The sequence below is a fragment of the Natator depressus genome, chromosome 8, assembly GCF_965152275.1.
Source record: "Natator depressus isolate rNatDep1 chromosome 8, rNatDep2.hap1, whole genome shotgun sequence".
Lineage (NCBI taxonomy): Eukaryota > Metazoa > Chordata > Testudines > Cheloniidae > Natator > Natator depressus.
In genome coordinates, this window is record NC_134241.1 from 48938703 (window position 1) to 48951968 (window position 13266).

A 13266-nucleotide genomic window follows, 5' to 3' on the forward strand; every position below is an offset into this window, starting at 1 on the left:
AAAATGCAGGAGACACAGCTGAGTAACAGCAGTGCAGTTAGTAGCCATAAAAAGGAAAGATGCAAGAACAATGTCTGGACTAGCACAAGGCAGAAGCGTAACTATTTTCTACCCTTTGTAAAGTTCTTGATCATTGACAGGAAGGTTCTGTACCAAACTAATGAATTAATAAGTTGCTATAAGCATGACCCCCTTTCTTTAAAAAAGGTGGTGCTGTCTACCAGAGCACAGTACAACTGTTGACTTTCTCACACCCTACTTTGAGATGTTTAGGAGCCTACAGGTCAACAGAATTAAGCATTAGACCCCACGTTGGTTAATGTGTGGAATTCATTGTAGCTTCCCATATTAGCAGCACGAAGCTGCTCAACCATTGCTGTGATAGAACATGAGCCTCTGCAGGCCTCGCAACTGGTAGCATGTGGGTAAAAGGTAGGATCAAATACACGCTCCTCCCAGCAATGTGAGGGATGGGGAAGACATCACAGAACAGGAAGGGGGCAGGGATCCTGTACACCCCAAAACATCTGCTTGAATGTGGGGGTGTTACCTGTCAGCTCTATATTCTTGGGGAACCAGGGTGTAGTACCTAGCCTGTCTGACTCACAAAAGACCTACCCCCACAGCCTTTGCTTGAACCAAAAACAATCAGAAGAAAGACTTACAAAAAGCAATGAAAAGGCCATAGGAGGCACACCTAAACACTGGGACAAAGGGTGACAGGATTAAGGAAACTCCCCTAGCCTCATTTGCATCGAAGATGGGACAGGGCGGCATCTCCATTAGCATCCAGAATGGAGAACAGAGATTCCAAGGCAAGAACTGCATAGAACTCTGGGACCAGAAAAGCAGGGAAGCACTGCATGATGGGGAATCTGTGCTCCACGCCTGCACACACCCAGCTCAGTAGTTATCAGACCAATTCTAGTAATAATCCTTTATTGGTATCCAAAATAGTGAAGCTCTCTAATTGCATTGTGAGCTCCCTCCAAGGAACACCGCCCATAGCCAGGAATGATCAGTTCCTATTGCTTAGTCTGAACAAAACAACTTTGGTATACTCCCTTGAGCCATCAGTTCACCCATAAACAAATCTAGTGTGTTGTTTCTCTACAAAAACCCCTACCCATGCTCAAGTAAGTGTTCTGATGCCTGGATCCAAAATCTGTATCAGTTCTATTGGGACTTAATCTTCTGAACGTGCTGGGGGCTCTACCTGTCTCCAGCACTCCAGACCCTCAGCTACCACCACCACCTGGAACCTCCAATTGATTCAAGCTTCATGGAGTGGTGAGAACCCAGCTCTCTCTCGCTAGGTATAGCCTTCTGACCCTGACTTGTGTGATCAGTCAGTTTTCTAAACCTGACTTTTATATCAAATTTAAGTTAGATTTAATAGTATAACTGTTTTGTTTCTTTGGCTCCCCTATGGTTATTACCTGGCAGTAAATAACTTTCATGGTTAAGCTGGTGTGACAAAGTGGGAATGTTCTTAATGTTTTCTCTGAATACTGTGTTGGTGCCTCAGTTTCCCCTAGGCATTTCTTAAGTAGCTAGGTGGTGGGATAAGGGTATGTGATTGTTAGAGCCCTAGAGGGCCAGTGTGATGGTGTCTGCATAGAGAATCGCCAACACCCTGTCTCCTGGCAACTGATGGCCTGGGCCCCTCTTCTGCAAAGGTGCCAACTGAAGAAGGGGTTGGAGAACAAAGAGATCCGTGGCCTCCTGATCCGGGAAAGGGACAAAGGTGAGAGGAGGAGAGTTTCCATTTGGAGCTGGTTGGGGAAATGGAGGGAGGCCCAGATGGACAGACCTGACTGAGGGGTCCTGTCCTCTGTACCTACAAGCTCTTCTTTTAGACCATGTTCCTGTCAACTAATAAACCTTCTGTTTTACTGGCTGGCTGAGAGTCACGTCTGACTCTGGAATTGGGGTGCGGGCCCACTGGCTTCCCCAGGAGCCCCGCCTGTGCGGACTCGCTGTGGGAAGCGCACCATGCGAGAAGGGGATGCTGAATGCTCCAAGGTCAGCTCCAGGAAGGTCGAAGCTGTGTAAGCTTCTTGCCCTGGAGACAGTCTGCTCAGAGAGAGGAGGATCCCCCAGAGTCCTGACTGGCTTTGTATGGAGTAGTTCCAGAGCATTGCCCGGTGACTCCGTGACAGCTGGTTGCTTCTCTCTCTCTCTAGCCACCCCGTGGATGGTTTTTGGCTTCCTCATTTTCCCTGCAGCAACGCTCCTCGTACCTAAGCGAAAGATCCCTGCAGCACCCAAAAATCCTGTGGGGTTTGCTTATCAAGTGGGTTACTATCAGAACAATTGTAACATGGAAGTGAAGATAGGGACATGCTGAACCGGGGACATATGAGGGTGGCAGCTTGGAAGTGCTGCTCCACCCAGTCTGCTGAGTCCAGGAGCAAATAAGGGTGGCAGACTGAAAGTGCTGCTCCACCCAGTCTGCTGAGTCCAGGAGCAAATAAGGGTGGCAGACTGAAAGTGCTGCTCAGGCATACTCTACTCCAGTGTGGTGCCCATGGCATATGAGGGTGACAGCTTGGAGATGCTGTTCGACCCAGCCTGCTGAATCCAAGGGCCTATGAGGGTGACAGCTTGGGACATATAAGAGGTCAGCTTGGGAGTGCTGATTAACTCGGTCCTCTCAGATGCACTCTGTTAACGTGTGTGTGTTCGTCTGATTCTGGGGCTGGAAGAACCGAGCCGTGGGGAACCTAGGTCCTGCAGGATAACTCCACTGGGAGGGAACTTGCAGCAGGGAGCAGAGCTCCATATGAGAACACAAGCGACACAAGCAGTACATTGACAGAAGTACAGAACATGCCTCCCCTTCCCCCCCAGCCCCAAAGAGTAACCCTAATAAATGAGCATACCCCAAAGTAATGGGAAAATCTGGTAACAAGGGCTACTGCCAAATTCATTACCTGTGCTGCTTCACCACAGCAGTAAGGATGGCCTCTGCATACACTGCCTACAGCAGGGTATTCCTTTGCAGTGTGAAGGGAGGGAAGCCACAGGCTGTGACTAGCTCCCTAGTGCAGTACTCCCAGTGCCACATTCCTTTCCCACAGTCTACTGCAGCAGGAGAGGGAGGCTGAGTACACACTGCGCAGTATAGCTCTGATTGCAGGAGGCAGCAGCTCTCTGTGCCCCAAAGCAGATGTAGCATTAGGTGTTAGCTCACCTAACTCCCAAGGGATATGATGCTCTTGTTCCTATTTTGCAGATGAAGGAAAAACTAAGGCCCGGAGATGTTAGTTCAGTGACATGATTCAGGGGGTTGATAAGAGAACTACTGCACCAGGCTCCCTAACTGCACGAAGGAGAAGAACCTCAGGACACTTCAGCTCAATGGGGTGTTTGTCCACTGCCAGCCTGGCCTGCCCCTAACATACAGATAAATTGAACAGGTGTAGTGTTTAAATACCTTAACTGAGGGTGAGCACCTTTCAGCTACTTGGCCGGAGTAGTTGGAGCTTGTCTTCATATTCACTGCAGCATACGTCCCTGCTACATTGTGTGATTCCTTGTTTTTAGTGATACTTTTGAGCAGATAACTGTGCAAAAGAGGTCATTGCAATCTGAATGTAAAGAGCGAACAGGAATCACTGAACAAGTCTTGTACTGTAATGTGTTTTTAATTTAGATGTTCCTTTTAGTTACAAATCCCAGCTTGGTTTTATAACAGGGTAGCAACTCTTCCTGGCAAAATAAAACTGCCTCTAGCACAGCCTGGCTTGGTGCGTTCCTATTCGCCCCTTATCCCATATCTCTTTGCCATCAGATTTGCAATAGTCCCCTCACAGTGGTATCCCAGTGACAGAACCTCTCTATCCCCTCCCCCTACTTGTTTCTGGTACGTTCATGCTGGACTTTAAACAAAAGGACAGTCTTGCTTTTTCAGTTACAGGAATGCATAAATTGGGCCCAGTCTCCTCTTTTTGACTGAGCAAACAAGTCCTAGTGGTGATTTACCACATAGCTCTCTGTATCCCAGACATCTGACTGTGGTCAGCCAGGTGGCGGAAAACAATTCGACTAAGCCTCCAGCGCCGCTTCACGCCTCGTGGACGGGATGTCAGGACACATCTATTCCGGATCCTCACAGGGCAGCTGTCACGTGGCAGGGCAGCAATCTCTTTATCAGCTATTTCCTGGAGCCAAAGGAAGGGCAATTACACACACACACCCTGAAGTTGCTATGCTGTATTTTGCCCAGGGTTATCTTTTTTTAAGACAGTTTAGTGAATGGGGTATAGATGGACAGGCCTGAAGGCTTCCTTACCCACAGCAGAGGTACCAGCATGTGCCTCCTTCCTACCCTGGAGCCACCACCTCTCAACTAATGAGAGGGCAGTTTGCTCTCCATGCTCTTCTAGGTTCTCTCTCCTCAGACTTCCCATGGGATTTAATGGTTCCACTTGCTGGATGAGGACCCTGCTCCATTAGGAACTGAAAAGTGTCCTCATGTATTTCACCTAAGTCACTGAACAGTCCAGTTGGACAATTACCAATTGTCAGTAGTGTCTCTGTTAGAGGGTGGGCTGGCCCTTTAAGGGAGTTGGACTCAGCGCCATCTGTTTCATGTTAGTTACCTCCCCAGCTGAGAGGCTTCCAGGCAGATAAAAGAGTCTGTTCAGTTGGGGAGAAAGACCTACAATAAGCAGGACAATTCTTGCAGGGGACCCAGTGTCAGAAGAGACTAGGGAAGGTGTCTCAACTCCAGCCAGAAGGAAGGACCTGGCGGGAGCAGCCTGCAGGGAGGGGCAGGAGTAGAAGCTGGAAGAAGAAGAAGAGGCTTGAAAAAACCAGCAGGAGTTGGGTTTTGACAAAGAACTGTTGAGCCCAGCAAGGGGCTGTGAATTTGGTAGTCAGGGAGAGGCTTGTTTTGAAGTAAGTTGACATTTGAACTGTAATGTTTTTATATCCCAAACTCCAAGAAGAGGTGTCTGATTCAGAAGAATCTGGGTACAGTCACATTGGGAAACCCAAAACAGGGAAACTGAGGCAGTGGCAGGGTCTAATGCTGGATCAGGTAAAATGGTGTTGCATTCAATTACTGTTTCCCTGAGGCTTGCAGTACCCTTGCAAAATTTCCTTCTCCTAAAAAGGTCATGTGATCTCAAAGGGATAAAAGGTCAAGAAACCACACAGATGACCTACTTCTGTTTCTTACCTTTGCAAAGTCAGTGTAACTGTATGTTTTACCTTCAAACCAGATGCTTCAGAGCTTTATGTACAAAGCCTAATACTTTCAAACAACCCTACAAGAACAAGCCAGTGCAACCACATTGGGGAGTGAAGGTAGGTAGTTAGGGAAACAAGTCTTTCATTTCAACATTTCAAGCCACAAGTCAACATTTCAAGCCACAATTTGTCACAGATAGCAAAAAATGATTTTAGAAAATAGTGTCCTTTAAATTAGCAAATTAAACGTAAACTGCCATTTTTCAATAGGGAGTTTGTAGCATCAGCTTTTGGAGGCTGTAAGTTGTTATATTTTCCACATTACAGCTACAACAGATAGACAAGTCTGATTTGTACAGTGGAGTTGCTCAGAATTAACTGGTGCCTTTCTGATGCTACTCAAAGAGGAACAGATTCTGAAAGGCATATATCTGGAGTCTGTTGCTTAAGTGTTTCTTTAGAGCCCAAGTATCATGCTGTCGAAAGCAACAGCGTGGATCTTATTTTCCATACCCCTCTTCCCTAGTTCTGAAGACTAGTAGGGGCCCTAGAATGACAAGGAGATTTTATACTGAACAGTTCATTCCCCACCTTAAATCACATTCACTACTACAGTAGCTAGCTGTGACTCTGAAAGATGACCACCACTACCTGGGGAATAGCATGAGCAGATAAACCAATAGAAATCCTTGTTTTTATACAAAATGTCCACTGCAGGCTGGTGCTACCTCAATACTGGTAGGTGAATATGCCATGTAAAGGCCAGCTCATAGCAATGAGAACGATTCATGGTATATCTCACTCAAAAGGGTAGGTAAAGCCATCTCTGTGAAGGAAACTCCACAGCAAATGTAGAGGGGGAGAGAGAGAGAGAAGGAAGACAGACTGAAACCAGGACACAATGAGTATGTTCCCCATGAGGTATCAATTGTTCCTTTGGTCTGAATTAGTTTCTATTAGGAAATAGTTTATATGCTAGTTATGTGAGCAACCACCCAGAAAATACTAGAGCACTCACTCATCCAGAGAAGTCAGAAGGTTCCCTACTACAAATCAATTCTTTCTGCACCCCTTAACAAACCAGTCAGAGCAGAATCCTAACTTATTCCCACGATCTTCCCTCACAGCAACAGCTCGGGTGCATTATTCCCTGGTAAGTCTATAAAGATTGCTAGCTTTATTTTGGAGTATAAATAAAGCTTCCAGACAAATAACTGCTGAAGACAGAGTTCTGAGGAGAAGTCTTGCTTCCTGTTCTCTCAGTGCCTCATTCGTTTGAGTCAGCATCTCCTGTTGTAAATGCTGGCACTGGGAAATAAGGAAACTGATGGCTTAGCTAGGGGGGGAAAAAAGCTACCTCCAGCAGGATGTTTTAACTACAGAGTCAGATCAGCAGCACTCATCTTTCTCCCTTTTTCCCCACTCTAGCAATTTCTATAGCCCTGGTGACGCCTGCAGGCTCTATTAGGGTTTTCAGATGGGTGGGTTGAGGTAGTGGTGACTAGACAATAAAAATCCAGAAATTTATATCTAAAGGTCCTAATCCTGGAAAGACTTGTAAAAGTCTAATTTTAATAGGGCACACAGCCCTGTTGAAATCAATGAGACTACTTACCCATATGCTTAATCTCAAATATGTAAATCTTTGCAGAATCATGTCCCAAGATTTTAAAGTAGTGTGGGAGCAGAAATCAGCCTGGATGTACAGCATTTCTTTAGGAACTAGTAAACTAGACCTGTAGTGAGCAAAACTATGGGGCACACCCCCCCTAGGGGGGCACAGAGGAACGTGCAGAGCTGAGTGGCAATGCCAGACAGCTTGTGCCAGCCCCCTTGGGGGCAGGGAGGGAGCACCTCCACCCGAGTCACCTCAGTGGGCCACCTAGCCCATGGGTCAGTGTGCCGTGCCAATTTCTGCTCCCAGCATCCTCTGTGCAGAGTGCTGGCTCCACCCCCAGGCTGAAAACCCAAGAGGGGAGGGGGCAGGTATTGGCCCTGCCCTAGCAGTGCAGCCTGTCTGCAAGGTAGAAGCAACCTGCAGGTGAGGAAGCCTTGGCTGTGCAGTAATGGAGGGGGGAGGCACAGACAGATTCCATAAATGGTAAGTGGGGATGCAACTGGAAAAGTTTGTGTACCACTGAACTAGACAGTGAACCTCCCATACCTAAAGGGGAAATGGCCCTCACACACCCATTAGTGACAGTTACAGAAGGAAAAACAAGACTCCAGGAACATCAATAGGAACAATGAGGCTGTTCACTGTACCCCTGCAGGACATAACCACTTCCTGTTCTAATAACCTCTGATGACTTCTGATTTTAGCAGTGGCAAAGGAGTTCCACCCAAGAGATTTTATTCCTGTTGAGAATGACCCAAAAGGGACAAGGCTCTGGAGCTGAGTATCAATACTAAGTAGATGGCTACATGATGTGAAGTGAGCTTGTGAACTAGATGGATGCAGGTATTCTAGAGTGAGCCCCCCCCCCCCCCCCGAATCTGAAGCCTTGCACTGGCTGCACAATTAGATTCATACAAAGTAGCTTGTGATGCTCAGAGTGTGGGTGTGCATACCTTCTCCCTAAAGAGTTATGGTCCCACAGGAAAGTACAGATGGACTTTACTTTACCTGCAGTTCTTTAGGCAGGATGTTATTTTTTCGGAGAGCGTTGATCCGCAACCTCTCATCTGCATATTCATAAGCCATCTTCCGTCTCTTTACATCACGCAGCATTCTCCAGTCTACATAGTAACCCCGCACTTGCCCTCTACAGGGCAAAGGGAATATCTAACAAAAGGGAAAATATAAAGGTTAAATCTGCAGCTTCCAGTATTTTATCACTCACCCAATTCCAAATATTGCTTATTCCAATTTACTCTTCCTAGCATCTACCTCATTTGGATTCAGTCACTGCCTTCACTGACTCCTCTGGTCTTCAGGCCTGACAATACTGGCAACAGTCACCCTCTTCACCCATCCAGGGAATTTAATCCTGTAGCTCAGCAAATCACACCAGCTAGCTCTGTTGTTGGCCTGGCCTAGGTCATGAAATTCTATCATGTCTAAGGACACAATTGTTGACAACTGTGATCTGTCATGTTTAACAACCAGTGTGGACCAGGACAAACTGTATGTAGTTTCAAGTGTTAACACGATTGTTGACAGCTATGTTCAAACACAAAATTCTGTAGCATAGATAAGGCCTGCAGGATCATACATCCCAGCACAGGTGTGTTTTACACAGCATACAATGGAGCCTTTTAAGACTGTCAAGATTTAAATACACAGTCATAATAAAATGCCCTACTAGCATGTAGCACAAGGAGACTTTGATCTTGGCTAAGGCACGACTGGAATAGAAATCATCATAATAAATAAAAGGGCTGTTGGCACCTCCTAGAACCCGTAGAAAAAAATCCAGGTTTTTTCAGGAGTGTGGTTTTTTGTTTGTTTGTTTGTTTTTTGGTGCTGGGATCCAGTGTATTTTTGGCTAAGATCAAGTATCAGTAGTCTCTTGGCCTATCAAAGACCATGATCAAGTGTCTTGATGTTTTTGGTCTTTTGGCCTCGAGATGAAAACCTTGTCTGTGTCTCTTAGATAATATTTTTACTTCACAGTCTAAGTTATATCTGTTTAATAGCCTATACAGTCTCAATAGAGGATATATCATGTGAGACACACACACGTCAAATATCCTAAAGGGCCTTTTCTATTTCTAGCTGCTAAACTCTCTTCCCTTGTTTTTTTATCACTAAGGATCTTTTGGTGAAAACAGGATTTTTTCTGTAGCTGACTCTCTTCTCCTGCTGCTGGTTCTTCACCTGCAGTAGTCTGGAAAGGTTGAGAGCCACCGTCCTAGACAACACTGCCACTCTCTAAAGCCAAGTGGCACACTCCACAAAATGCTTCTCCAGACACGCTACCAATCCTTCCCGCCTAAATTAACGGACCTGAAGCCAGGAAGACCGCACTTCACCCAGGGGCGAACCCAGCGGGACACCCCGTGCGCTGCACGGAGAGCTGAAGATGAGACACAGACCAACCCAGGGGAGGGACGTGGGCCGCTAGGCAGCGCCGCAGAGAGAGGGCACCGGGCAAGGGTACAAAGGCTGCCGGGGAAGGGCTCCCGAGGGCCGGGGGCAGGGAGTGGGGGCACTGGGTAGGGACTGAAGGGGACCAATGGGGATGGACCGGGGGCAGGGGGGCACCGAGGAGCACGGATGGGGGCGGGGGCAGGGGCAAGCAGAGAGGTTGGGCTCGGGGGCCAGTCGGTGGCGGGACAGTGACCGGGGGCCCGGGACAGGGAAGTTTACCAGCCCCAGCGTGAGCCCCGGGGAGTCCCCGAGCCGGGCGCTGCCGCCCGACGGGCCTGACCTGCCGAGCGGCCCGCAAAGCCCAGCCCAGCATGGAGGCCGCCATCTTCCCCGCGTGGCGCATGCGCCTCCAGCCACCCGTCGGGCGGAGGGAAGGGGGGGAGCGGGGAGGCGCCGGGGGAGGCGAGGCGTTGTGGGAGGGGGAGGGGTGGTGGGTGGTTGGGGGAGGAAGAGGAGTTTTGGGGAGGGGTGGTTTAGGGATGGGGAGGGGGGCTTTGGAGGGGGATTTAAGGGAGTTTGGGGGGAGGGAGAGGTTTGGTGGAACCAGGCAGAGCCATGGGTTTCGATAATAGGACACATTGTTCATTTCCCTTCTGCAGCCCAACCCCTGGCATCTCTCCTATTTCAGGCCCAGGGGACCAAGCTGCTGACCTATGTGACAGAGTGAAATCCACAGGAGGTGAAAGCTCCTGGCCAGGAGTGGGAGATCCTGTCCCGTCTCCCCATGAAGCCTGGAGTTCACAGCCCCGAATGGCACCCTTCGAGTTTGTCAGTCTCTGCCAGCGTGCTCAGTGCTGTTATGAACAAAGGGGGACACAGGCCCTGTTCCGTGGGTGATGCCCCACATAACAGGCTCAACTTAAGAGATGAGCCCCAGAGGTGTCTGTGACAAATTAACCATTAGACCTATGCAAGCAGCTGGGCTCCTCTGGCTAGTCTATCTAGCTATAGAGCATGTCAGGCTCCCCCATGCTCTGCTCAGACCTGCACTGTGGCATTATGGGGTCACTCCTGCTTTACTTCCTCCATGTGCTGAGACTTCCCCACACCCATAGGCAGCAGTATTGCCACCTTGTACACCATACACACTCTTTAGACACAGATGGCCTGATGTTCCTTGGCTTTCTGTAGAGAACATAAAGATGCACACAAGGGTGTGCATCTGGAATTGGGGCAAATTCCCAACATAGACAAGGCCAAAGATAAGGAGGAAAGTCGGCACTGTGCTGGGGAAGGGAGAGGAATCCCTAGTTCCTGATCTTGTTGCAGCTGCTTCTATACACAGGGAGGAAAGAAGAGCTGGGTTAGACTTGCTATATCTGCTTCCCAATGAGAGTGAAGATACTATAGTACTTTCAGAGTCCATCTTTACCGAGGCTGCTGGCAACCCACTACCACTGCAGGGCTGATGAGAACTCTTGCCACCACTCTTGGAGTAAAAGGGGTGGATCTTTTGCTCTGTATGCCTTTCCTTTTATAGTGAAACTCCACTTTAAAGTGCTTTTGTGTGTGGGGGGCGGGGGGAACCCAAACCTTTTTTGAGGGTTACACTGTGTAGAAACTTCATCCCTGTGCTGATGTCAGTCTGAATAAATACCTCCCTCATTAGATTAAACTGGTAGTCTTTGCAAAACCTCAGGCTAAGCGTTTGTGCAGACCACAAGGATCTGATGTTGGGAGGGGTGAGCTTGTAAAACTGATTGGGATGGAGTTCCAACAGGAAAATATGATGCAATGCAATTCAGCAATACACCACACAATGTGGTCACTTTCCATTTAAGTATGTCTGTGCTGCATGTCCATAATTACTACTCATTTGATTTATCTCTCAGTCTCTTTTTCTCATTTCTCTCTTTCTGTTTCTCAAACTGCCTCTTCATCTGCCTGGCTATTCATAGGTCTTGTTCTTGGTTTTTAGTAGCTAATTTACAGTGGCAAGATTTCACACCACCTCAACTCACAAATTTTGATTAAGGATGTGTGGTTTACAGACAAAAGAACAATCATGACCCTCTCACCAATGAAAAATGACTGGGAAATTCTGCATGTGCTGTGTGTTTCTTCCTGTACTATATTGCCTCAAAAGAGTAACTGCCCTTTTGCACTGTGCGGAATCTCAATCGAGGTGCGTTAAAATAACTTTTTGCTGTAGTAAGCAGAGTTGTGACTTCAGGTGGAACGTATGTTGGGCTCTTCACTTTGAACTCAACCTCTTGATGAAATTAACAATTCATATCTACTGGCTGGAGCATCCAAAAAGTCTTGCCTTTGAAATTATCTCCTTTCACAGGCCTGACGTGCTGCCTTTTGTCCATGTGACAGGTTTCCTGTTGAGACATCTGAGCAGAGGCAGAGGGGTTCTAATGTGTTTCGACGGAAGCACAGGTTTCAGAGTAACAGCCGTGTTAGTCTGTATTCGCAAAAAGAAAAGGAGGACTTGTGGCAGACTAACCACTTTATTTGAGCATAAGCTTTCGTGAGCTTATGCTCAAATAAATTGGTTAGTCTCTAACGGAAGCACAGTTCCTTGCGGTTTGAGTCCTGGGGATTGAAGTCTATTTATGCACAGCAGAATCAGTAGCATAATGAACCCTGACCACTGCCAAAGAACATCAACCTTGTCCATGGCCTGAGGAGACTGATTTTATAGTTGAGAGGATAGTTCAATCTGCAGAGCTTATTATATCCTTGATCACCATGCCAACCTCGGTGCTACTTGTGGTGGATAGTTTCTGTCAAGTGGACGTCTGTCCTCTAGGCACTGGACTGAGACAACAAACTCGCATCACATAGGCTACCAAAGTGCCAAAATATGGTAGCAATTTTCAGTCACTACTCACCTGATATGGCTCAGGACCAGCAACCAAGAGGTGCAAGGCTCTGGGCTAAATCCTGGCCCAGGCGCTGGCCCCTTTGCACTGCTTGCAGAGCAAAGCAGTGAGAAAGCTGACCTAAGAGGGTAATTGAGGTCTGGTATAGGAGACACTACAACTGTTCTTACATCAAATGAAGATTCCCCTACACCGAGGGAATCCCCCACCACGTGAGGAGCACAAAGCTCTGGAAATATGGGATATCCAGGCTCATGGTCTGCAACTCATTTATGAGCAGTTTGTTGTGAGTATCTGATACTAAAAACTCAAGCTATGTGCATCTGAACACCTAAGTTACGTGTTTCTGGTCCCTGACTGGCTGAATGGAATGCTTAAAATCAAGTTTCTGGTGCTTGCAGAAAGAATGAAATACTTGCTTTTCATAGATATTCTCTAGTATTTGCTTGAATTCTCTGTTTCTGAAAACCTGCTGGCCAGTGAGCTCATTGCTAGAATATTTGTGGAATGCAAATGCAAAAAGGGACACAGACACAGCCAAAGAGATTTTGTTTAAAAAAAATCAAAATAATTGTGCATTATTTTTTGCAGCATTTGCTCTGCTTTTGTCCTTCATCAGCTGCAGGGGGCGCTAGTGAGTCCAGATGGAAAATGGGCAGAGGTGAGTGTGGGAGGTGCTGTATATGATGAGTATAATCCTGGGTAGGGGGATATATAAGGAGATTGATGCCCGATTAAAGATATAAAGCAATTCAAGAGGACAAACTCAGCTCTGAGCTCTGTTATCGCTCTAATTTAAAATCCTGCTCTCCCACTACAATTTAGTGTCCCATTTGATCCATCCAGTGCAGAAACAGTAAATGTGCAGATGTGTACACTCTAATACACACACGCTGCGAAGGCTGCTGAACGAACAGAATGACGATTGCACAACTGGCAGGGCATGTAGGAATCCTGCGGAATATTTGCTATCCTGTACATGTTCCTGAGGTATTGGCTGTAACAATGTGGGGAAGGTTCCATAATTCCCAAGTACTGTGTTTCACCCTTTAGCTTTACTAAATTAGTCATTTAAAATATTTCTTATTAAAAAGCAGGTTATCTTCTCACAAACCTGCGATCCAAATTCTCCTCCCCAATATA

The 13266-nt window shown here is 47.2% G+C and overlaps 1 protein-coding gene across 1 annotated transcript; it reads right to left on the reverse strand.

Moving 5' to 3' along the window:
- Positions 1–3654: 3654 nt before the first annotated feature.
- On the reverse strand, positions 3655–9681 carry MRPS14 (mitochondrial ribosomal protein S14). Its single transcript, XM_074960987.1, has 3 exons — positions 9573–9681; positions 7826–7984; positions 3655–4166 (listed from the first exon to the last, which is right to left on the reverse strand). The coding sequence occupies exons 1-3, from the start codon at positions 9633–9635 to the stop codon at positions 3984–3986; spliced, it is 405 nt and encodes a 134-aa protein (XP_074817088.1). The 5' UTR covers positions 9636–9681; the 3' UTR covers positions 3655–3983.
- Positions 9682–13266: the final 3585 nt, after the last annotated feature.

Bases quoted from the DNA above. Each gene is read 5' to 3' on its own strand.
- MRPS14 (XM_074960987.1), bottom strand. From the start codon at position 9,635: ATGCGCCACGCGGGGAAGATGGCGGCCTCCATGCTGGGCTGGGCTTTG. The intron at 7,985-9,572 runs GTCAGGCCCGTC...CCCTTTTGTTAG, and splicing joins CTTTGCGGGCCGCTCGGCAG to ATATTCCCTTTGCCCTGTAG. The intron at 4,167-7,825 runs GTAAAGTAAAGT...CTTTGGCTCCAG, and splicing joins TCCTGCCTAAAGAACTGCAG to GAAATAGCTGATAAAGAGAT.